The sequence below is a fragment of the Gymnoscopelus microlampas genome, assembly GCF_963454915.1.
Source record: "Gymnoscopelus microlampas genome assembly, chromosome: 16".
Classification (NCBI taxonomy): Eukaryota; Metazoa; Chordata; class Actinopteri; order Myctophiformes; family Myctophidae; genus Gymnoscopelus; species Gymnoscopelus microlampas.
In genome coordinates, this window is record NC_139953.1 from 3698060 (window position 1) to 3722230 (window position 24171).

The 24171-nt window shown below is 38.8% G+C and overlaps 2 protein-coding genes and 1 long non-coding RNA gene across 5 annotated transcripts in view; 2 read left to right on the top strand and 1 right to left on the bottom strand.

Annotated features, from left to right (window-relative positions):
- Positions 1 to 24171, bottom strand: part of LOC311063456 (protein NLRC3-like) — a 621663-nt gene that overhangs the window by 556221 nt on the left and 41271 nt on the right. The window lies entirely within an intron of this gene.
- On the top strand, positions 495 to 17615 carry LOC311063465 (H-2 class II histocompatibility antigen, E-S beta chain-like). Of its 3 annotated transcripts, none has more exons than XM_084082943.1 (9): positions 495 to 567; positions 3902 to 3980; positions 6636 to 6890; positions 7793 to 8065; positions 9772 to 9988; positions 10843 to 10910; positions 11497 to 11610; positions 12165 to 12224; positions 17360 to 17615. In XM_084082943.1, exons 2-8 carry the CDS (start codon positions 3914 to 3916, stop codon positions 12203 to 12205), a joined length of 1035 nt encoding a protein of 344 aa, XP_083939069.1. In that variant the 5' UTR covers positions 495 to 567; positions 3902 to 3913; the 3' UTR covers positions 12206 to 12224; positions 17360 to 17615. The 3 variants fall into 3 exon arrangements, with proteins under 3 accessions (XP_083939069.1, XP_083939067.1, XP_083939068.1); XM_084082941.1 differs by lacking the exon at positions 495 to 567 and adding an exon at positions 1359 to 1475 and having other exon boundaries at positions 3897 to 3980; XM_084082942.1 differs by lacking the exon at positions 495 to 567 and adding an exon at positions 1372 to 1475.
- On the top strand, positions 17837 to 18531 carry LOC311063479. Its single transcript, XR_014602599.1, has 2 exons — positions 17837 to 18068; positions 18164 to 18531. It is a non-coding gene; the product is annotated as an uncharacterized lncRNA (long non-coding RNA).

A 24171-nucleotide genomic window follows, 5' to 3' on the forward strand; every position in this document is an offset into this window, starting at 1 on the left:
CCGATTCTAAAAACACCTTCTAAATCCTGACCTAAGTTTTCTGAAAAACTTTAAATATGGGGTTCCCGCCCAAAATGGGTTAAAGGGGGCTCAAGACCGCGCCCCTTTATCCATCTGCTAAAAGTGCTCTCTCTCTCCAGATATTTACTAAATGGTGAAAGAAATGTAAACGCCTGCTTTAGTGCTTTCCATGTGGTAACTTAAGGCAGCGTTCAAAAGAATTGCCTTTCCAAACTCTCCTGAACTTGAATGCAGTGAAATGCCCTCTGAGTATAAATCCATGCCGTACGTCTCATCTCTGACTTAATAACTGACTCTTTCACTTTGATAACCATTCATTCTACTGGATGCATAGACATGTCAAAAGGATTTCTGGACTGATGTGGACTCACTCACTCGCTCACTCACTCACTCACTCACTCACTCACTCACTCACTCACTCTGTCTGTCTCTCAGGTTGTTCAACATGTCTCTATAGTAACAGGTGATGTTTAATAAAAGAATAATTCTGATTGGTTGCTGAGTGAATCAGGAAGTGAAATTCAAGTTTCGAGATTTGAGTTTCCAGTCAGAGGCCTCAGTGGTTTAACCACACACGCACACACACACACGCACACACGCACACACACACACACACACACACACACACACACACACACACACACACACACACACACACACACACACAAGACTTTGTCACAAGGGGGGGTGGGGAGGGGGTGGACACAAAGCCTATGGAACTCTGACTGGTGTTATTTTACACTATGGAACTGGAAATAATAGAGCATATTCACATGGCGGCCATTTTGTCATTTTGCATTGAAGAAACGGGGTGGCATTTCATTAACTTAATAATAAAATGGCCGCCGTGTGAATATGGTCTTCAGAGACCACACCCCCTTGTCACCCTGCATAATAATACATATGTGCAGAGTAGACCAGTGGAGTGGAGAGCATTTTATTTGGGTTTTCTCTTCTGAAGTGACCAGATATTTACGGGTCCATTTGGTTCCATTTGTACACTCTCAGAGTAATGGGGGTCCTTGCAAATAAAACATTTGAGAACCACTAGTAGGACTCCTAATGTGTCATATATAGTGTTGTAGTAAATCAGAGCCATACATATTCTGAAGAAAACCCAGAGACTTGACATTCAGTAATTGGGTCTTATGATTAAAATAAGAACATTATAATGGTGTGTAAATGAAGAATTTGCCACGGACACATTTGTCCGTGTACTGACATATTAATGACCCCTGGGTTAGACATAAGGTGCATAAGGTACAGTATGTACATAAGGAGACATAAGGTTCATAAGCAGCAGCTATATACATGATTATATGCAATAATCCACACTGTCGTCTTTCTGGAAACAGATGATGCAACATCATATCTTTAATCTGATTGGCTGATTCTTCTAAACTATAAAACGAGTCCTCCTTCACTCTCTTTCAGACTCCAGAACTTCTCTTGAGGTAAACATGTGTTTATTCTGATCTGTTTATTCTTATTTGTAATATATTAGAGTATATTTATATTGTTATATTTATATTATTAAAACATACAGCATATTTATATTGTTATACATATATTATATGTATCTTTTGATCCATGAAATATATATATATATATATATATATATATATATATATATTGTTATTGTTATTGTTATTGTTATTGTTATTAATATAAATAAACATTATGTCTGTTGATTATATACTGAATAACTTACTGTTATATTGATATATCAAATATACATACAGTTTATTCATAGTGTTATTATTCAGCCTCAAGGCCCGAACCAACGGGCTTTGGATCAATTATTTTACACTGGCCAACCTGACTTATGAACAATACACACTACACAGACACACACACACACACACACACACACACACACACACACACACACACACACACACACACACACACACACACACACACACACACACACACACACACACACACACACACACACACACACACACACACACACACACACACACACGTCATTTAAGCCCATATGATCAGGGCCCTTGTGGTAGTTCTAGAGTCAGGTTTACTCTACCTAACAACACTAGTAGGAGCTAAATGTGTTATTTTTATTGTTAGTAGTATTGTGCACTGGGTTAGATAATTAGTTTAGGGAAAGTTAGCCTAATGTCTGACCAATCTGTAAAATAAATGCTTACCACTAGCTTTCTTCACAAACATGTTCATAAAGGTGTCTACAAACACCTCTCAATTTGTTCCAACCCGAACTCCCTTGGGATACTTTGTGTGAGCCAATCAAAGTTAGGGTACCCAGAGGGCCTGGAAAAAAACCTGGAACAATTCAAATTGGCCAAAATGAACTTGTGGAATGTCTAATTATAGGTTTTCAGGGGTCCTGAATCCTGAATCCATTCCAACCCTTAGTTTTTAGTAAAACAATACTCTTGGCCATATACGTGGCCAAGAGGTTAGGGTTAGCAGGGTCCTATCCATCAGATTGTGGTGGCTGTAATAGTCATCTACCTGGGCCCTCTCAGACCTCCACCTTTCAAACAATGTATTCTGGGATAGGTGTTAAAATGTCACAGATCACAGAAGTGAACCTTTCAGGTTCTGTTTATTCAGCTCTCTGTATCTCTGCAACACATCACTCTATAAGCCATATCTCCTAAACTGGTGGGTCAAACTGTACAACCAACATGTCAATGTGTAGCTATGATTCCTGCTTTCATATGACATGACAACATGTCAATGTGTAGCTATGATTCCTGCTTTCATATGACATGACAACATGTCATTGTGTAGTTATGATTCCTGCTTTCATATGACATGACAACATGTCAATGTGTAGTTATGATTCCTGCTTTCATATGACATGACAACATGTCAATGTGTAGCTATGATTCCTGCTTTCATATGACATGACAACATGTCATTGTGTAGTTATGATTCCTGCTTTCATATGACATGACAACATGTCAATGTGTAGTTATGATTCCTGCTTTCATATGACATGACAACATGTCAATGTGTAGTTATGATTCCTGCTTTCATATGACATGACAACATGTCATTGTGTAGTTATGATTCCTGCTTTCATATGACATGACAACATGTCAATGTGTAGTTATGATTCCTGCTTTCATATGACATGAAAAAATGAAAATGAAAACATTAACAATAACAGGCTCTGTGTCATGGTGGGTCACATGTGTATACTAAAGTGAGTTGTGTACAGGGGTGAAAGTGGGCCGGAACGGTCCGGAACGGCGTTCCGCTAAAGGATTCGGTCACAGAGCGCCGTTCCGTTAAGAAAAAGTCAAAGGCAGCTGTGAAAATCCCATATTAAATAACCTGCCACAGACCCATGGCCATGTTCAAGAAGAAAACATAATCTACTAACGTCAGATTGACATACAGGGCGTCATGACCATTCATTGTGCGTACGACGGGACTCCCTCACTCTCACAGATCTGTGATTTCCCCCCACTTTTTGTCTGACTTTTGTTTTTTCTCCCCCCGCTCCATATAAGCTGCTGCTTTCATCCCAATAGTGTGAAGTAGTTTCAACTAGGCTACCTGGGTACTTCTACAGTAGAAGTACAGTACAGTAGACATTTTCGCGCGCATGTGCCGTGCGTGTGTGTCAGTTACGGCAAGACCTGTCAGCCACTTTCACCTGGTTGTGTATAAAGTGCAGTATTGCTATCAAGTAGTATAGGATGCGTTGTCAGATAAAGTGCATGATTATAGATGGTCACAAGCAGTGGTGGAAAGTAACTAAATACATGTACTCAAGTCTCTTCTGTTTATTCTCTTCTGTTTATTCTCATATGTTTATTCTCATATGTTTATTCTGATATGTTTATTCTCATATGTTTATTCTCATCTGTTAAATTCAGATCAGTTCTGATCAGTGATGATGAAGATTACAGCCACCCTCCTCATCCTCTCCTCTGTACTTCATGTCAAAGCGATCCCAGGAAGTAAGTACATTATATTTATGTTATTATATTAAAGATACTGTTATAAATCTACTCTTATTATATAAAATATTCATTCATAGATGTTACTCTTGTTATATAAAATACATTTATATTTATATTGTTATATTTATATTATTAAAACATACAGTATATTTATATCGTAATACATACATTCTATATATATTATGATGTATGAAATATATATCTATATTTTTATTAATATAAATAAACATTATATTTTTTTTATAACATTATATACTGAATAACATACTGTTATAATGATATATCAAATATACATACAGTTTATTCATAGTGTTATTATTCAGACTCAAGGCCCGAACCAACAGGCTTTGGATCAATTATTTTACACTGTGCAACCTGACTTATGAACAATACACACTAATAACACACACACACACACACACACACACACACACACACACACACACACACACACACACACACACACACACACACACACACACACACACACATACACACACACCTGCACACGCACGCACGCACGCACACACGCACGCACGCACGCACGCACGCACGCACGCACACACACACACACACACACACACACACACACACACACACACACACACACACACACACACACACACACATGCTGATTCTAACCTTTCATTAGGTTCTAGAGAAATGCACTGATGCACCTCCGTCTAGAGAAATGCACTGATGCTCATCCTATCAAAACCCACTCTCATCCTATGCCTACAACTTGGAATTTCTATTGGTCCTATAAGTCTAGTCACACAGGGATAGCGAGCCAAACCATGCAAACCATATTTACATTTATACCATCATGCAAAACCACTGCACATAATCATATAGCATAAAGTCATTGCAAAACAAGTCATTGCATCAAACATTGCATCAGCTACAGATCTCTACCTGAATGAGGTGTGTATTATATCAGTAATTTAGCCGTTTGTGTGGAATTCCCATACTCACCGAGGGCGTGGTGATGTCCTTCAGAAGAACCCTAGTCTATTTATCTTTATAGCATTAACTCAGAAAATTAGGCTTTTTTGAAGATTAAAAGCTTCCCTTTATTTGCTCAGTTCATAGTGGGATTACAGATGTGTATTTAACAATACAAAATACAAATATAAATGAAATCTAGGAATGTTTCATGTCTGTCTGGTCAGATTTACAAATGCCTTCATTTAGGCTTGTCTTAAAATCATTTAGAATTTAGATTAAAAAGGAGGAGGTTCCATTTAGATCTCATTCAGCCTGAAATACAGGCCAGTCTAAATGTGGTATAGTTCCAAAAATGTATAATACCAATTATTAATATTATTTATTATAAATAGGTATAATAATGTGTGTATGTGTGTGTGCACGTAGGCGTGCACGTTGGTGATTCTTTGAAAGTTAAGAAAGTCAGTGTGAGTGTATGTGTGTGCACGTAGGCGTGACTCTTAGAAGTCAGTGTGTGTGTATGTGTCTTTTGTGTCTTTTTCAACAGCCACCCACACACACAAAAAACGCTTACTTTGCACCTTGCACCGACATTATCAGCATGGCCATATATGGGCATACGGGGGGGGGAGGGGGGGTTAAACTGGGTTAAATTTCCCCCAAGATGTGTCTTATACTTGAGCATAATTCAGTAAATACAATTATACTGCATATTATCGGCAATTATACATTAAATCATTAATAACATCAGGTTAAATACATGAGAAAATCAAAGGATTCACGTTTGCATTAAATCTATCAAATCTTGGGACAAACCACAAAAGGTTTCTTTCTGCTGCAAGCCTTCCAGTACACCTCAGCAGTCATTTCAACCTGTCAGTCAATATCATATTCTTTCTTTAGGCAAATCAATTGATAAAATAATTTAAAGCCTATATCCTAAAGTGAGCTGTTCAACATAAATTACATTCTAATACATTTCCATATGTTCAACAATTTACTCAAGTACTGTACTTAAGTACAATTTTCAGTATTTTTACTTCTACTCCACCACATCTCAGAGGCAAATATTATACTTTTACTCCACTACAATTATTTGAAAACTTTAGTTACTAGTTACTTTGTAGATTTTGATTACAAAACATACACTTCAGCCCTATATATACATTTAGACCATTAGAAAATAGCAGATCTACAAGCTCTCAATGTGTCGCGATGCGACACATTGTGAGCTTGTAGATCTGCTATTTTCAAAAGATTGTTATACAATTGAAAACGTGTAAAATGGGACATTCTGCATAATGAGTACTTTCTACTTTTGGTACTTTAAGTACATTTTGACACCAATACTTTTTGTACTTTTACTCAAGTAAATTAAAAATTCTGGACTTATACTTGTAACCGAGTATTTCTACATTGCAGTATTGATACTTTTACTAAAGTAAAACATTAGAGTACTTTTTCCACCACTGTATATTATATTACATTATATTATATAATGTTATGTTCACATCCTGAAATAAATCATTATGAATCTGTTTCATAATATTATAAAAACATTTAAATCTGTTGAATAAAATGTTTGACAGGAAGATACTTCTAATATTCACCTTTAGAACCAAACATGACTGTTTAACATGATGATGATGATGATGATGATGATGATGAACTTTGTATTTAATGTCATCTTTGTTTTATTTCCAGTGTTCCATGAGGACATTAATCTCTATGGCTGTTCAGACACAGTTAAAGACTCATATAAAGAGTTCATGATGGCACTGGATGGTGAAGTGGTGTTCTACGCAGACTACAACAAAGGGAAGGGGGTGGAGCCTCAGCCTCCGTTTGTAGATCACATGACCAACACAGGAGGTTATGCATTAGCTGTGGGTCAGCAGCACTACTGCAAAGCCCAACTGGACACCATCCGCACTGCCTTGAAGAAACCACCAGTGAAAGGTACATGAATACTATGAACACAATAGTTATTAACTAAAACGGTTGAATGTATTTAACATTAATGAAAATGTTTAACCCATTCAATCCAGGAACATATCTGTCATTTTACATTTCTTTGGCTGTTAAAAAAATAGCAGATCTACAAGTTCATAGTGTGGCACCGAGTGACGCGCTATGAACTTGTATATCTGCTATTTTTGGGGGGGAAAAATCATGAAAAAAGTTTGTGAACCACTATAACAACACTTGTTTTTTTTTTAAACTGTTTAGGATTTAGAAGACATTTGTAGAATCCCCAGAAGACAAATATTTGCTTTAAAAGTATATATATATTCAAAGATTTGCGCAAACTTTCATGATTTTTCAAAAATAGCAGATCTACAAGTTCATAGCGCGGCACAGAGTGGTGTGCTAAATGGGTTAAGCATGTATATTAAGCATTTATGTTTTTTATGGTGACATATTTTCTAAATAACACACACACACACTTTAATTTATTTTCTTGTATTTACAATTAAAAGTCATGTCAAAATCCAATATAATACGATTTTACAACAGTTACCATCAAAATAAAACACATGAAAATGTATTCCTATTGTGAGGCATTTCTCTCTCTAAATAACAAACTTTCTGTTAGTGTTATCTCTGTTATCCTGGAAATACATGGTGGGGTCTGACAGACAGACGGACGGACGGATGGACGGACGGACGGACGGACGGACGGACGGACGGACGGACAGACAGACAGACAGACAGACAGACAGACAGACAGACAGACAGACAGACAGACAGACAGACGGAGTGACCTATTTGGCCGATAGGGAGCAGTTAGCCTAGAGTTGATATTATACAGATGATAATAAAACTGAACATTAGTGACATTTTTAATTGTCTATTTCCAGATGGATATGTGTACTATCAGGTTCAACGCTGTGTGTTTAACTCCAGTGAGCTGAAGGACATACAGTACATATCCTCAGTGAATTTTGATGGTGATGAGCTGTTCAGGTGGGACAGTAGAGTAGATCAGTGGGTTGGATACACTGAGTTTGGTGTGAAGAACGCAGAGCGCATGAATAAAGATCCTGGAGAACTGGCTGCGGTGAGAGCGAACCGAGAGACAATCTGCAAACACAACACTGAGCTCTACTACTCCAATGTTCTGAACAAGAGAGGTGAGCTGATCTCAGAGCAGCACTCAACACTCATCACCTCATAAACTATAACATGACATCATAATAAATCTTTCTATTCAGAGATGATTAATGGTGTTAATATTGATCTGATAATGATTATAAAACATTCCTTAACCCATTCAATACGGGGACGCATCTCGTTTTACATTTATTTGGCTATTCACAAATAGCAGATCTACAAGCTCATAGCACGGCACCGAGTGCAGCGCTATGAGCTTGTAGATCGGCTATTTTTGAAAAGTCTTGAACATTTCATAACTCAAGTCTTTGCTTCTGGGGGTCCCTGGAACAAATGTTCGCTTTAAAAATATCTAAAGAGTTACACATATTTTCAAAAATGTTCAAAACATAGCAGATCTACAAGCTCATAGCGCGACACTCGGTGCCACGCTATGAGCTTGTAGATCTGCTATTTTTTAATAGCAGATCTGAAAAAAAGAAATGTAAAATGACACAGATGTGTTCCGGGATTGAATGGGTTAATATTCTGAGAAACATTTTAGATCCTCTTGATTTATACTGTATCCTAACACGCTGTCACACAGTGGAAATATCAGATCTACAAGCTCACAACATGTGGTGTCACCATCGTACACAGAGTATAAATGAAACATATAGATCTATTTCTGAGTGTTTTCACCTACATACACCTTCCTAAAATAGAGACACCAGGATTAATGTTTTTAAATGAACTTTAAAAAGAACCATGCAGGCTAACACACACCTCTATGCACTTCATTTACCCTGGTTTTATATTTAATTATTGTCTTTACTAGTTTGTTTTGTATGGTTTTAATCACTTTAGTAATATTTTACAGGATTATGTGTGTTGTTTTGTTTGTTTCTACTCTTGTTCATTTGAACTATTTTCATTAAATGATATTGCTTGGTTTAGTTTTGTTCATGTAAAGCACTGTAACTGTGAAGGATTTAATATGTTTAAATGACATTATATAAATGCATTCTACTTTGTATACAACTGTAGAATATGGTATATCTACACAGTATTCTATGAAACGTTAGTTCTCTGGTGCCATCTGGTGGCCAAACACTGACACTTACAGTTACAATTTACAATGTAGGCATTTATCAGACGCTCTTAATCCAGAGTGATTTACAGTAAGCAAGGAAAACACAAGATAATACATCAAATGCATAGAAATAGTAATCTAAGCCTGCAAGGTCATCAAGGATAGGTCTAGTGCTACAGGCTGAGGTGGAGACTGAAGAGGTGAGTCTTCAGATTACGGCTGAAGATTGGGAGTGAGTCTGCAGTTCTGACTGCAATGGGGAGTTTGTTCCACAGTTTGGGAGCCAGAAGGGAGAAGGGTCTAGGACGTGTGGAGCGTTGTCCAGGGTGTTTTAGAGAAGGTTCTGACAGCTTCTCTGTGTTAGCTGATCTGAGTGAGCGGGAGGGGTTGTAGGGTTGGATCAGGCTTGAAGATATGGGGGTGTCATACCTTTGGTTGCTTTGTAGGCCAACATCAGTGTTTGTACTCTGTGAGGGCAGCAACTGGGAGCCAATGGAGGGAGAGGAGAACGGGGGAGAGCCGGGAAACGTGAACATTTTTGCTGGTTGAAGACCAAGCGTTTTCTGGATCATTTGGATCTCATTTGGATGATATACAATTATTAATGATAATGACATTTTTATAATGATAATGATAATAATCTTATTTATCCAGTGGAGCCCAAAGTGAGCCTGAAGTCAGAGACTCCCCCTCGTCGTGGTGAACACACTCACATGCTGAGGTGCAGCAGCTACGACTTCTATCCTAAAGTGATCCTGGTGACCTGGTGGAGAGGTCAAGAACCTTTGACCTCTGGTCTCTCCTCTACCGATGAGCTGTCTGATGGAGACTGGTACTACCAGTACCACTCCTACCTGGAGTACACACCCAGGTACACACCTAACAGACACCTATACATAGAAATACACACCTCTACTGGTACTACCAGTACCACTCCTACCTGGAGTACACACCCATGTACACACCTAACAGAAACCTAAACATAGAAATACTCACTTAATAGACAACTATACATATATTCTTTCAAAATACACACACACACACACACACACACACACACACACACACACACACACACACACACACACACACACACACACACACACACACACACACACACACACGCACACAGAGACCCGCGTACAAGCGCACTATACATGAATACACACACAGGAACACGCTATTACATGTGTATCTCATTAATACGTTTTTTTTGCCTCTTGCCTTCCTCTTCTTTTTTTCTGCATTGGGGAGGGAATAGTGGAATACACAATAAACACTAGAGCGGAGGAGAGCCCAGCGGGGCATTCACGCTCCTACACACACATAGTTTTTCCAAAAAACAAAATCAATGTGTTGAATCGCGGTGTGTTTCAGCGTGTAGATCGGCTACTTTCACAATCTGTCCTAATGTTAGTGCTAATTAACAGCTGCTCACTCACTGCCAGACCGGGCGGGGAGGAGGGGCCGCTTCAGCTCTGAGCAGATCCACATGGACACACGTTCTACTTAAGGACACACGCACGTCATGATTATTTTAGGCAGAGAAAATATCAATATGAACTTATCTTATTGCATATAACGGCCTAATGCTATGGTGCCTAATCGTAGTGTGTGTGTGTGTGTGTGTGTGTGTGTGTGTGTGTGTGTGTGTGTGTGTGTGTGTGTGTGTGTGTGTGTGTGTGTGTGTGTGTGTGTGTGTGTGTGTGTGTGTGAGTGATACAGATCAGGAGAGAAGATCACATGCATGGTGGAACATCCCAGCCTGACCGCGCCTATCAAGATGGACTGGGGTCAGTTACTGTAATCTACTGTACTCTACTGTAATCTACTGTAATTTGTTACACTACACTCTGGTTTTAAGGGTTAAATGATTATTCTCTATTTGTACCTGAAGGTATATTTGTTTTACAGAAAGTAAAAACAGCACTCCATAAAAAAACAATACAAATACATGAAAACTTAAACTCCTAAAAAGTAACGTTCTAATCAGAAGGTCATGACAGGAGCCTCACCTACTTAGAGCTTATAAGTGTCTTGTCTAGATGAGGTACATCATCTTTGTTTACTAATGGCTGCTCCCACATCCACATGTTAGCTACCTGTACTAAAAATATTATACACAATAAAACATAGTTGGCTGCTACATGACTTCAGTAGTTGGCCACTGATATAGTTTACTTTATTGTAATCTGTTTACTGTACAGTTTAACTGTACTGTACCTGTCTTATATCACATACTGTGTTTGGTTGTTGTCATATTATTGTCAGATGACTCCATGCCAGAGTCAGTGAAGAACAAGGTGTTTTAATCTACTGTAATAATATAATATCATATCATATCATATAATTATTGTAATATAATATTTGTGTTGACAGATTTCTCCATGCCAGAGTCAGTGAAGAACAAGGTGGCCATGGGAGCATCAGGTCTGGTTCTGGGTCTGGTCTTGTTCCTGTCTGGATTCATCTACTTCCAGTGGAAGAAACAAGGTGATTAGCATGTTTAATTAACATGTTTATTACATGTTTAATTAACATGTTTATTATATGTTTAATTAACATGTTTAATTAACTTGTTTATTACATTTTTAATTAACATGTTTATTACATGTTTAACTAAGTATTATACTACCAGTGGAAGAAATTAGGTCAGATCAACAGAGGATCACATGACATGTGGAACCCTCACAGAAATGCAAACAAACAAATAAACAAAACAAACATGTAAAGCCACAACTCAAGTCAAAGTGTGTTCTATGTTGTCACATAGAACTATAAGAGTCAAATGTTCACATTAGTTCTGATGCAACATGTGACCCTGATGACTGAACCCTAATGTTGTTGTGTTGTTGTGTTATTGTGTTGTTGTGTTATTGTATTGTTGTGTTGTTGTGTTATTGTGTGTACATTTATGCACACAATACATATGATTTATTTCCCACACTGTGGCAGTGTCCCTTTAACAGTCTGTCTGTCTGTCTGTCTGTCTGTCTGTCTGTCTGTCTGTCTGTGTGTTTTAACTGTCTCTCTTCTTCTTCTATCAGGTCGTATTCTGGTTCCGACAACAACCAATGACGATCTTTAGACTCCTCCCACACACCCAGGTTCTCTCCCTCTTTCTTTTTAATCCACTTTTATTTAAAATGTATCAAAGTGTATAAAACTAGAACACATTCACAAAACAACATGCTGGTGTAAGAAGTGAAACAACTAGACTAGGATACTAATACAAACTACTGAATTAATTCACTTATTCAACTACTTTGAACATTGATTTTCAGAGATATAACTAATTTAATTTCTTATCATAATTAATTGAATAATCAAATGTAATAATCAAACAATTTAAAGTTGTATCAGACGACACTGATGACAATGTGGTCAGATGTATTGATTCATCAATCAAATATTCATGAATCAAATATAAACATGTTTAACGAGCACAATGGCGAGGCGCAGTGAGAGAGTCAGCTAGGCCTCTCCCCGACTAAGGATTTGTCTTGTCGAATCAGTTTGGCGACTAATTGCCAATAGTCGACTGGCAGTCGACTCCAACGGGGGGTTGGAGTCGACCCCCCCCCTCCCGATTTTTTTTTGCAATATTGGCTTAAAAAGAGAAAGGTGAAACACCCATTTAAACAGTATGTCTTCTTGGCGTGACATAAGGATGTATTTTTTTAATAGATAACTCATATATCATAATTCTCATTCATTATTTAAGATTTGCGTTAAGTTAGTTGACCTTATGAGGCAATAAGAGGCATTTAGGCTAGGGTTTACAGTACAAAAAAGAGGCCACAGTGAGCAGTTAGTTACTTACTCTGAAGAGCAAACTTTTATTCATTTTTGGCACAGTGCTAGTTACTGTACAAAAAACTCCTTAAACTTCAGTCCAGTTCAGTCCAAATTCCAAAACTTAAACCGGTGACACGACAACTGACTGACAAGACAACAAGTGTGGTGTCCGCAACTCGGCATAATAATCAAACAAAAACCAAGGGCAGCCTTACTTTTAAACTTTTAAACATATAACAAACTTAGTCCACAATTTACGGCAAATAAGACAGTTTGGCTTAACTATATGACAGCCCTATTAACCCAGCTGATTGTCGCTGGCCTCGCTGAACATGCGTCATCATCCGCCATACGGTGCGGTCGTGCGCAATTAAACATTAAATTAAATGTAATTAAAGCCTGCCAAAAAAACAAGAAAAAACAATAATCAAATAGGAAGAATAATACAGTAATAATAATAACAAAACGAAATAATAACCCTAAAATAAATAAAAGAATGAACAAAATAATATTGGGATAATTAAACTATATGACTGACAGCCCAGCTGATAGCCCGCCGCCCGGTGTCCGCTGCACATGCATTAAACATTACATTAAATTTAGAATAGGCTAAGCCTGCATGCCAAAAAAATAAAACAAACAATAATCAAATAAGAAGAATACAGTAATAATAACAAAACGAAATAATAACCCTAATATAAATAAAATAACAAAATAATATTAGGCTCATCAACAAAATATAATAAAAAATGTAGCCTATAGGTACTCGGTGGAAAGTTTAATCAACACTTAGCATAGGCCTACCTGCCTGATCAAAAGAACAACTTTTGCTTTTTACTGGTCTTGTGTCAGCTTGTTCAGTCTTTTCAAGTTGTGTGCGAGGAAAATCAACTTGTCCGCGTTTCCCGGGAGAAGAGCGCTCCTTGTTTTGCTGATAATAAAACCTGCCTTGGAGAAGATCCTCTCTGACGGTGTGGAGGTGGATGGGATGCTGTGGATTCTTTTTGCAGCTCTTGACAGCTTTGGGTATCTCTCCTCATTCTTTTTCCACCATTCCAATGGTCCTGCATTGCTTTTTGTGTAGTCCTTTATATAAGCCTTCAGCTCATTTTCCTCTTCTCCTGGCTGTTCCTCCTCATCATCATCAACGTCCATCAGCATTGAAACCACCAGGTCCTTCTCTTTCTGTTTTGGGCGGACTGTGGGGGGCTCATGCTGTGGCTGCTCCAGCTCTTCAGGGTCACTGTCACTGTCATGGCTTTCCTCGCGGACACGGACAGGCATGTCCTCCGCTAGACTCTCAGCTAGATGTTCCACCACTGAATAAGCCTCCTCTTTTTGCTCATCGGTGAAAAAAGAAAGCTTCTTAAAACGGGGATCAAGAACGGCAGCTCTAATATAAAGGCTGCTCGCCAGGAGGGGCTCTTTGAGATTCCATCGTCTGTCAATCTCCTGGGTCAGTGTTGTCTTAAGGGTTTTAATGACCTTGCTATCATCATCACGCACGACCAGGTGCCGTTTCTGAATGTTAATGAGCATCGGAACAGTGGCGGACAGCGATGCGTTCATATCCTGCGACAAAAGCTCTGTCAGGGTGATCATTGGCTTGAGAACATTAACTATGTCCTCTGCTGTTCTCCACTGGGCTGTTGTGAGGTCAAGATCACGATCGGCCCGTTTGCTGACACTTAAATCTAACAGCACAGCAGAAACCGGCCCTCTCTGCTCTATCAAGCGCTCGAGCATCATATAGACTGAATTCCAGCGAGTCGCAACGTCTTGCATAAGTTTATGTTTTGGCACAGTGGGCACAGGCACACCCTGACCCTGACCCTCACCCTGAACCTGAACCTGGCCTTGCTGTTTCTCTGCAAGTGCTGTGGTTTCCTTGGCACTTTTTTTGAAGTGAGAAACAAGTCGCCTTGCAGCAGCTACAGTGCGAGTGACAGTATCTTGCTGCTTGAGCGCAGTGTTGATGCACAGTTGTAAAGTGTGGCCAGCACAACGCACTCCTCTCACTCCCCCCCATGACGGGTCATCAGCCAGTTGATCAGTGCATTTAACAATATTTGTTGCATTGTCATGTACAATAGAAACAACCTTATTGCGTGGAATGTTCCAATCAGAAATAATCTCTGTCAGCGTTTCTGCAATATGTTCTGCTGTGTGACTTTCTTCCATTTTTTTTGTTTCTAACACAAAACATTCCAATCGCCAATCCTCTGTAATGAAGTGCACTGTAGCTGTCATATATGCCTCCATTGTCAGTGAAGTCCAAATATCTGTGGTCAAGCTGACTGCTTCACTTCTGTTTATTAATTTGGAAACTTCTTCCCTTGTGGAAGTGTATTTCTCATGCACAGCATGCATGACTGTCTCCCTTTTTGGACATGTGTATCCTGGCTCCAGTGTGTGCATTAAGTCTTTAAAACCTTCTCCTTCAACAATGTTAATTGGTCTCATGTCAAGCGCAACAAAACTGGCAATTTTGTCCGTAATAGCTCTTCTCCTTTTCTCATGAGACTGGTGCCCTAAAATCCAGTTTCGTCTGAGTCAATGGGGCCGCAGCCGCTGCACTCGACGTGCTGGGCGCACTGGGTGTGGCTGAAAGATGCGGGTGTGCCTAGAAAATAATAAATAGAAATAAATCATATAAGCCCCTACATATGACTGATATTCCATTAGAAATATTAAAATAATAAGAAGGGGAGTAGGTAGGCTACTAGGGAGTCGACATAGCCAATATTGTTTTAGGCCACAGTATCGTCTTCACAAACAACTTACCCTGCTTAAGTGATAAGCCATGTTACTTGTTGTGGAGTGATATGACATCGTGTGATCGCATATCCTGCATCTGACTTATTGGCCTGGTGCAGTGATTTAAATGTAGAAATAAGCGTTGAAGATTGGCAGAGGGTTTGCTATAAAGCCCAAACGCAGACAATCAATACCAGATACAAGTTATTACAGTACAAATGGCTGATGCGAACGTATATTACTCCTTCTCTACTTCACCATTTTGATCCTAATACACCAGACGAATGTATAAAGTGTAATGTGGAAAAGGGTACATTATTTCACTGTTTATGGCAATGCCCAGAGATCATGAAGTTTTGGAAAGAGGTAATTGGTATATTATCCCAGATAATCTCAGAAAATATATTTGCCCACAGCTGTGCATTCTGGGCATATTTCCTGATAATCTCAAAATTAACAGTAAAAAAAAGAGTATGATCACATATTCTCTTCTCCAGGCTAAACATACAATTGCGCTCTTTTGGAAAAACCCAGATAAACCAGACATAAGACAATGGTATAGAGAATTATCAAATTGTCTTGCACTTGAGAAGCTCACTTTTGCGATTAAAAAGAAACCTGCCATCTTTCAAGAAATTTGGGGACAGTTCATGCAGTTTATGGAAGGTAACCCTTTAGGACCTGTGTAAATAAATAGTTCTGCTACTTCGTATTGTGGGAGGAAAATTCATGACCATATCTTATTATTTTTGTTTGTCTGTTGGTTGTTGTTGTTTTTTTGTTTTGTTTTTATGTCTTTGTAACGTTTTGTTTAATTTTTGTTTTTGGATGCCAGATGCTATGTATATGTATGATTGCTATGTGTTGTCTTTTTGCTCTGTTTTTGTTTGTTGTTTTATTATAGACATTTACTACAATTGCCATATTGATGTGTTACATACCTGAAAATGCCAAATAAATATATTGTTTAAAAAAAAAAAATCCTGCATCTGACTTTTTTTTTATCGTCTGAATGTTCAAAATGTTTCCACACTTGTGAGGTTCTTTTCCCAGACATTGTGAGCGATTGTGAGCGATTAATTTACTAGCGAAATAGATTAATGAACCACTGAACACGAACAGCAATGCAGCATTGAGACTAGCAGGTGAAATTCTGTTCCATGATGCGCAATTGCGCATTGGTCATTTGGAGTCTACTACCACCGTAGCGATTTTTTTCAAGGATTTCACGCACATTGGACATTGATTGAAACTTGCAGTCAGAAAGCATGTGAGTTATGTTCAAATTTGTTATATTAATTAACTAATAGTTTGCCAAAAATAGGATATATATAATAATGTATTGGGAAAAACCAAGCAAGTACATGTTAAATCAGTCATTAAGCACCCCCGACAGCCGAAATGGAATGATCCAATGTTGCATCACTTTTTTTTTTCTTCGTTTTTTTTTTTTTTTTTTTAGACGACTAGATTCGACTAAGACACACGCAGTCGACTCGGACCCCCCGCGACTAACCAGTCGACTAGTCGACTTAGTCGAGGTCAGGCCTAGAGTCAGCATAACCTTGCATCACCAGACTTTCCAATGATTCAGTTCATTGAATATAAGGGAAGGTTGTTCTAAAGTGTTAACATGTTCACACAGTTAATACATTCTGATTCTTATTGCTTTATTGTCTTTTCACAGAACACCTGGGTGTGTTTTCAGAGAAGCAGAGAGTCATCACTGCCCCCTGGTGGAGAGAGGAGGAAATACATGCGTGTCCAGCTTTTGAATATTAATAGTCATAATAGCAGCACAATGATGACATCATCAAGCTTTTAAATAGTCATAACAGCAGCACAGGGATGACATCATCAAGCTTTTAAATAGTCATAACAGCAGCACAATGATGACATCATCAAGCTTTTAAATAGTCATGACCATAGACATATAAAGGTAGACGCCTCCTCCGGCTCTGAGGCGTCTGTATCTCGGGCGCGCACCAGCTTCCGCCCTTAGTCGCGTGCGTCACAGAAGGGGACATTCGGTAGGCCAATCAGAGGCCTACTGAACGCCCCCTTCTGTGACGCACGCGACTGAGGGCGGAAGCAATACAAGGGTATTGCGATACCAGTTGCTCCAATGAACTGCAGAGGCCAATGAGGTATCTAGGTTACAGCAGCACAATGATGACATCATCAAGCTTTTAAATAGTCATAACAGCAGCACAATGATGACATCATCAAGCTTTTTCACAGATGTGTGTATTTTAAACAAAATGCTAAGGATAATTAGTGTGGGGAGATTCATCAAATAACTGTTATAGTGTCTGTGGTCAGAAAACACAAACATAACATGTCAGTGACAACACTTGTACTGAGTTCTACACAAAGTGATAATCAATGAGGAGCCGGTCATTATTGAGAAATAAACAGAGACAGGATGATTAGACACGCTAGCAGAGGGTCTTTATCACCCTGAAGGGCTTTATTTCTCAATAATAACCAGTTCCCCATTGATTATCCTGCTTATTACACGGCTACTTTTTTTTTTTTAAATAAATCGACCCAAAAGTAACAAAACAAAGGATTTCATTGCTTACGATAATGAAAGTATTCCATTAATTCATGCCAGGTGTGTCCAGTGCAACACGCTCACCTCAGAAAACAAGGGGAAGTGTTGATATAGAATCAATATTCAGTTACTGTATTGATTATTTATGAGTCTTTGATTAGACAACAGTCTGTTTTTGAGTTCAGAGGTCATTAAGCAAAAGAAGAGCGCTAAATTCAGTGAGTGACCAATCAGAATCAAGCATTCAACCAAGCCGTGTAATAAACTATATTGAAACATTAAATAAATGATCACACACACAATCAGAGTTATTCATAACATTAATATTAATATCCATCTGAATGGAAGTCAGTCAGCCATGTTTGTGAAAAAGGTTTTTACGGGGCCAGAGCTCAGCTCTGGACCTGTTTTGTTATTGGCAGTATTCTGTCACTTCTTCTTCTTCTGCCACTTTTCGCAGTTCTGGCTGAACCGTGCAGTCGCTTTTTACGAAACTCGGCCATATGGTAGATGGTCATGAAAAACGATCAAGAAATAATTCTCACAATCTTTCGTCCAAAGGTGGCGCTATAGCACTCAATTGAAAATGGCAACTTTGAACAGGTACAACTCATGCCCTGTTTGACCTAGAGCCATGAAACTTGGATACACATATGCGTCTCCTCATGCTGAACAACTTTCACCCTCTGACTTTTGACCTCTGACCTTTAGATCTCCCACCATTTTGAATTATATGAAAAACAGTCATTGGCTCCTAACTTCTGCATTTTTTCACTTATGGAAAATCCGTTGGAAATTTTTGTAGGTAGAGGTCCAAAGTTCAAGTGCTAAACGTTTCGTGCAGATTGCTCAAAAATCCCAGGAGGAGATAGATTTTAACTATTACAGTTTTTTATTTGAAAATTATTCATCTGCGCCCAAAACATACATGCAGACTCACATTTCTTTGAAACTTTGCAGAAATGTAGAGGGTCATTCCAAATATCACTGAAACCAATCTTACTCCAATTGGCCAAAGGGGGCGCTATAGCAATTTTTCGAAAATGCAAACTTTAAACAGGCATAAGTCATGCCTCGTTTGGCCGAAAGTCGTGAAACTTGCTTAGACTTGTGCCTTGACTCATGAGGAACACATGTATCGCTTTGACCAGTAAGCTCCGACCTTAGATTGTCCGCAATTTTGAGCAGTTTGAAAAACACTTAAACCCAGGATTTTTCAGCTATCTGCGTGAAACTGTATCATCTGTGTGATCTCCTTTTTCATAGTTCCTTGTCTGTTGGTCCAATGGCGTCTCCCTTAAATGAGTGCCTCACAATCTCAAGGTCGCCAATAGATTGAGTCATGTTTTTTGCAATTCAACTTAAATGAGTCTGCATCAAGTGAGGCTTGAAACGGCAACCTTGCGATCGTGAGGCACTCTTAGGTAGCTGCAACACTACCTATAGTGCTATAGCCTTGTCCAGGCTGACATTGTCTGTTGAGGATCACAAACTCTTGCCTTCTGTCATGACCCAAGGCCCTGTTTCACTAACACAAAGATCACTCGTTCACAAACCATTTACCAATGAAGAAATTGTACATCTCCTCAGAAGCAAAACTAGTGAAAGTAGCCGATCTACAAGCTCACAAACCATTAAAAGTTGTCAGATTGTACATCGGCTATTTTCACAATGAAGTATGTTATACATTGAAAAAACATACTCTCATTGCTATCTGAAAAGTTGTGAGATTGTAAATCAGCTGTATGTAAAAAACACTCAATTAAGTATTTCATGTTATCTTTAACAATTGCAGATGTATTCATTGATAGTCATGTTGTGTGAAATGCAACTTAGATGAAGTCTGCACCAAGTGAGGCTTGAATTGGTGACCTTCAAGTTGTGGGGCACACATTTAAGCGAGAAGCCACCAACAGACAAGAACCTGTGAAAGTAGATCACACAGATGATACAGTTTCACGCAAATAGCTGAAAAATCCTGGGTTTAAGTGTTTTTCAAACTGCTCAAGATTGCGGACAATCTAAGGGCGGTGCTTACTGGTCAACGTGATAGATGTGTTCCTCATTAGTCAAGGCACATGTGTAAGCAGGTCTAATGGCTGTCGGCCAAACGAGGCATGACTTTTGCCTGTTTAAAGTTTCAATTTTCAAAAAATTGCTATAGCGCCCCCGTTTGACCAATTGGAGTAAGATTGGTTTCAGTGATATTTGGAATGGCCCTTTACATTTCTGCAAAGTTTCAAAGAATGGTAAGTCTGCATGTATGTGTTAGGGGCAGATGAATAATTGTCATAAAACTGCAATATTCATTGGCTCATTAAATCTTCATTTTTTCACTTATGGAAAATATTTTGCAAACGTTTTTTGGCATAGGTCCAAAGTTCATGTGTAAAAAGTTTAGTGCAGATTACTCAAAAATCCCAGGAGGAGATAGGTTTTAACTGTTTTTCATATAATTCAAAATGGTGGGAGATCTAAAGGTCAGAGGTCAAAAGTCAGAGTGTGAAAGTTGTTCAGCATGAGGAGACGCATGTGTGCATCGAAGTTTCATGGCTGTAGGTGAAACAGGGCATGAGTTGTACCTGTTCAAAGTTGGCATTTTTCAATTGAGTGCTATAGCGCCACCTTTTGACGAAAGATTGTGAGAATTATTTCTTGATCGTTTTTCATGACCATCTATCATATGGCCGAGTTTCATAAAAAGCGACTGCACGGTTCAGCCAGAACTGCCAAAAGTGGCAGAAGAAGAAACGGAATAATCGGAATAACAATACGGGTCCATGCTGGAAGCCTGGCCCCGTAATAATGCCAATAACAATACGGGTCCATGCTGGAAGCTTGGCCCCGTAAATATAGCTGCAAGCAGCGATAATACGGGGCCAGGAGAGAGAAAGAGAAATGATAATTCCTTTAACAGGTCAGTTAATGAAAGTCCTTGCGGTCTTGTTTCCAATGAGGGCCTGTGAGCAATTAGGGGTTAAGAGTCTTGCTTGTGTCGATGACAAATTTCATCGACACATCTGCTGACCTGGCCTGGAATCGTACCTGGGGCAACCAGAGTCTCTGGCTCCCTGGGCGGGCTCACTAACCACGAGAGAGAGATATGGAAACGGAATAGATTGAAGATAGAAACGGAATAGATTGAAGAGACAGAGAGAGAGACATGGAAACGGAATAGATTGAAGAGAAAGACATGGAAACGGAATAGATTGAAGAGAGAGAGAGAGAGCCATGGAAACGGAATAGATTGAGTCATGTTTTTTGCAATTCAACTTAAATGAGTGTGCATCAAGTGAGGCTTGAACCAGCAACCTTACGGTCGTGAGGCACTCTTAGGTAGCTGCAACACTACCTATAGTGCTATAGCTTTGTCCAGGCTGATGTTGTCTGTTGAGGATGACAAACGCTTGCCTTCTGTCATGACCCAAGCCCCTGTTTCACTAACACTAAGATCACTCGTTCACAAACCATTTACCAATGAAGAAATTGTACATCTCCTCAGAAGCAAAACTAGTGAAAGTAAAACCATTCACAAACCATTAAAAGTTGTCAGATTGTACATCGGCTATTTTCACAATGAAGTATGTTATACATTGAAAAAACATACTCTCATTGCTATCTGAAAAGTTGTGAGATTGTAGATCAGCTGTATGTAAAAACACTCAATTAAGTATTTCATGTTATCTTTAACAATTGCAGATGTATTCATTGATAGTCATGTTGTGTGAAATGCAACTTAGATGAAGTCTGCACCAAGTGAGGCTTGAACTGGTGACCTTCAGGTTGTGGGGCACACATTTAAGCGAGAAGCCACCAACAGACAAGAACCTGTGAAAGGAGATCACACAGATGATACAGTTTCACGCAAATAGCTGAAAAATCCTGGGTTTAAGTGTTTTTCAAACTGCTCAAGATTGCGGACAATCTAAGGGCGGTGCTTACTGGTCAACGTGATAGATGTGTTCCTCATTAGTCAAGGCACATGTGTAAGCAGGTCTAATGGCTGTCGGCCAAACGAGGCATGACTTTTGCCTGTTTAAAGTTTCAATTTTCAAAAAATTGCTATAGCGCCCCCGTTTGACCAATTGGAGTAAGATTGGTTTCAGTGATATTTGGAATGGCCCTTTACATTTCTGCAAAGTTTCAAAGAATGGTAAGTCTGCATGTATGTGTTAGGGGCAGATGAATAATTGTCATAAAACTGCAATATTCATTGGCTCATTAAAGCTTCATTTTTTCACTTATGGAAAATATTTTGCAAAAGTTTGTCGGCATAGGTCCAAAGTTCATGTGTAAAAAGTTTCGTGCAGATTACTCAAAAATCCCAGGAGGAGATAGGTTTTAACTGTTTTTCATATAATTCAAAATGGTGGGAGATCTAAAGGTCAGAGGTCAAAAGTCAGAGTTTGAAAGTTGTTCAGCATGAGGAGACGCATGTGTGCATCGAAGTTTCATGGCTGTAGGTGAAACAGGGCATGAGTTGTACCTGTTCAAAGTTGGCATTTTTCAATTGAGTGCTATAGCGCCACCTTTTGACGAAAGATTGTGAGAATTATTTCTTGATCGTTTTTCATGACCATCTATCATATGGCCGAGTTTCATAAAAAGCGACTGCACGGTTCAGCCAGAACTGCCAAAAGTGGCAGAAGAAACGGAATAATCTGAATAACAATACGGGTCTATGCTGGAAGCCTGGCCCCGTAATAATACCAATAACAAAACGGGTCCATGCTGGAAGCCTGGCCCCGTAATAATCACCTTACACAAAACAAAACATGTTTTCCGTACACTACATTTAGGTGTTAAATATCCAACCATATTTTAACCAATATATTCCCCTGTTATCACCAAGTATGTTATGTTTTTTGTCCAGGTATGATGAGTATTGAAAGGAAAAGATAAACAAGAAACATATTATTTCACAGACTTATGTGGCAATGTCACAAGGTAGAGTGAACAAGGATGGGTCAGCACCCTCATACAGTCACAAGGTAGAGTGAACAAGGATGAGTCACCACCTTCATACAGTCAAAAGGTATTGTGAACAAGGATGAGTCAGCACCCTCATATGGCAGGAAACACTTCCCTACTGACATCACGGACACATCCTTGAAGAGCTAGTAGGCGAGGATAATACACACACAAATATAAAACATGATATTTGCAAGTAGTAACTTCTCGATATTTGACACACACGCACGCACACGCACACACACACACACACACACACACACACACACACACACACACACACACACACACACACACACACACACACACACACACACACACACACACACACAGACCTGACCAATAGGAGCTGCTATAAACAAAGCCATGCATTTAAATTCAAATGTATTTTACATAATAAACAATAAACTTCTGTATGATTATCACAAGTTTTGAATGTTTTATGACTGGAATTATATCTAGACTCCTACGGTAGGCTATGTTTGGAAAATGTCTCTGACAAAAGACTAAAATACTGTATTTGCTCATAAAATTAAGCAAAACTAAATCAATGAATACATTACAGCAACTACTCCCCCAGCTACCCCTTACTTAAGCAGTTTATCCCATTCAGGGTAAATCAAATACTCACCTTACACTATATGTAGACAGAACAACAAGCGTCAAAGTGAACAAAGTCATTATGCATGTTTTCCACATCTCAAACTAATGAATGAAATGTTTCTCATTGTATTTCTCATCCTTAAAGTACAGTAGAATCATCCAGAGCCTGATCCATGTATCAGACATTATTTAACCTTTTTTAATGACATCAGTATGACATCAGTATGACATCAGTATGGACATTTATGTAGTGGATGTGTCCTAATCATTCTAGGAGAAAACAAGCCAAAACAAACATTCTACTTTAAGATCACAACGTGTCGCCTCTGATTCTGCTGTAAATACAATTAAATCAAGATTTGATAATA

Excerpts from the sequence above, each read along its gene's own strand:
- LOC311063465 (XM_084082943.1), top strand. The coding sequence starts at position 3,914 with ATGATGAAGATTACAGCCACCCTCCTCATCCTCTCCTCTGTACTTCAT. Across the intron at positions 3,981-6,635 it reads TGTCAAAGCGATCCCAGGAA|TGTTCCATGAGGACATTAAT; the intron begins GTAAGTACATTA and ends TTTTATTTCCAG. Across the intron at positions 10,911-11,496 it reads GCCTATCAAGATGGACTGGG|ATTTCTCCATGCCAGAGTCA; the intron begins GTCAGTTACTGT and ends TTGTGTTGACAG.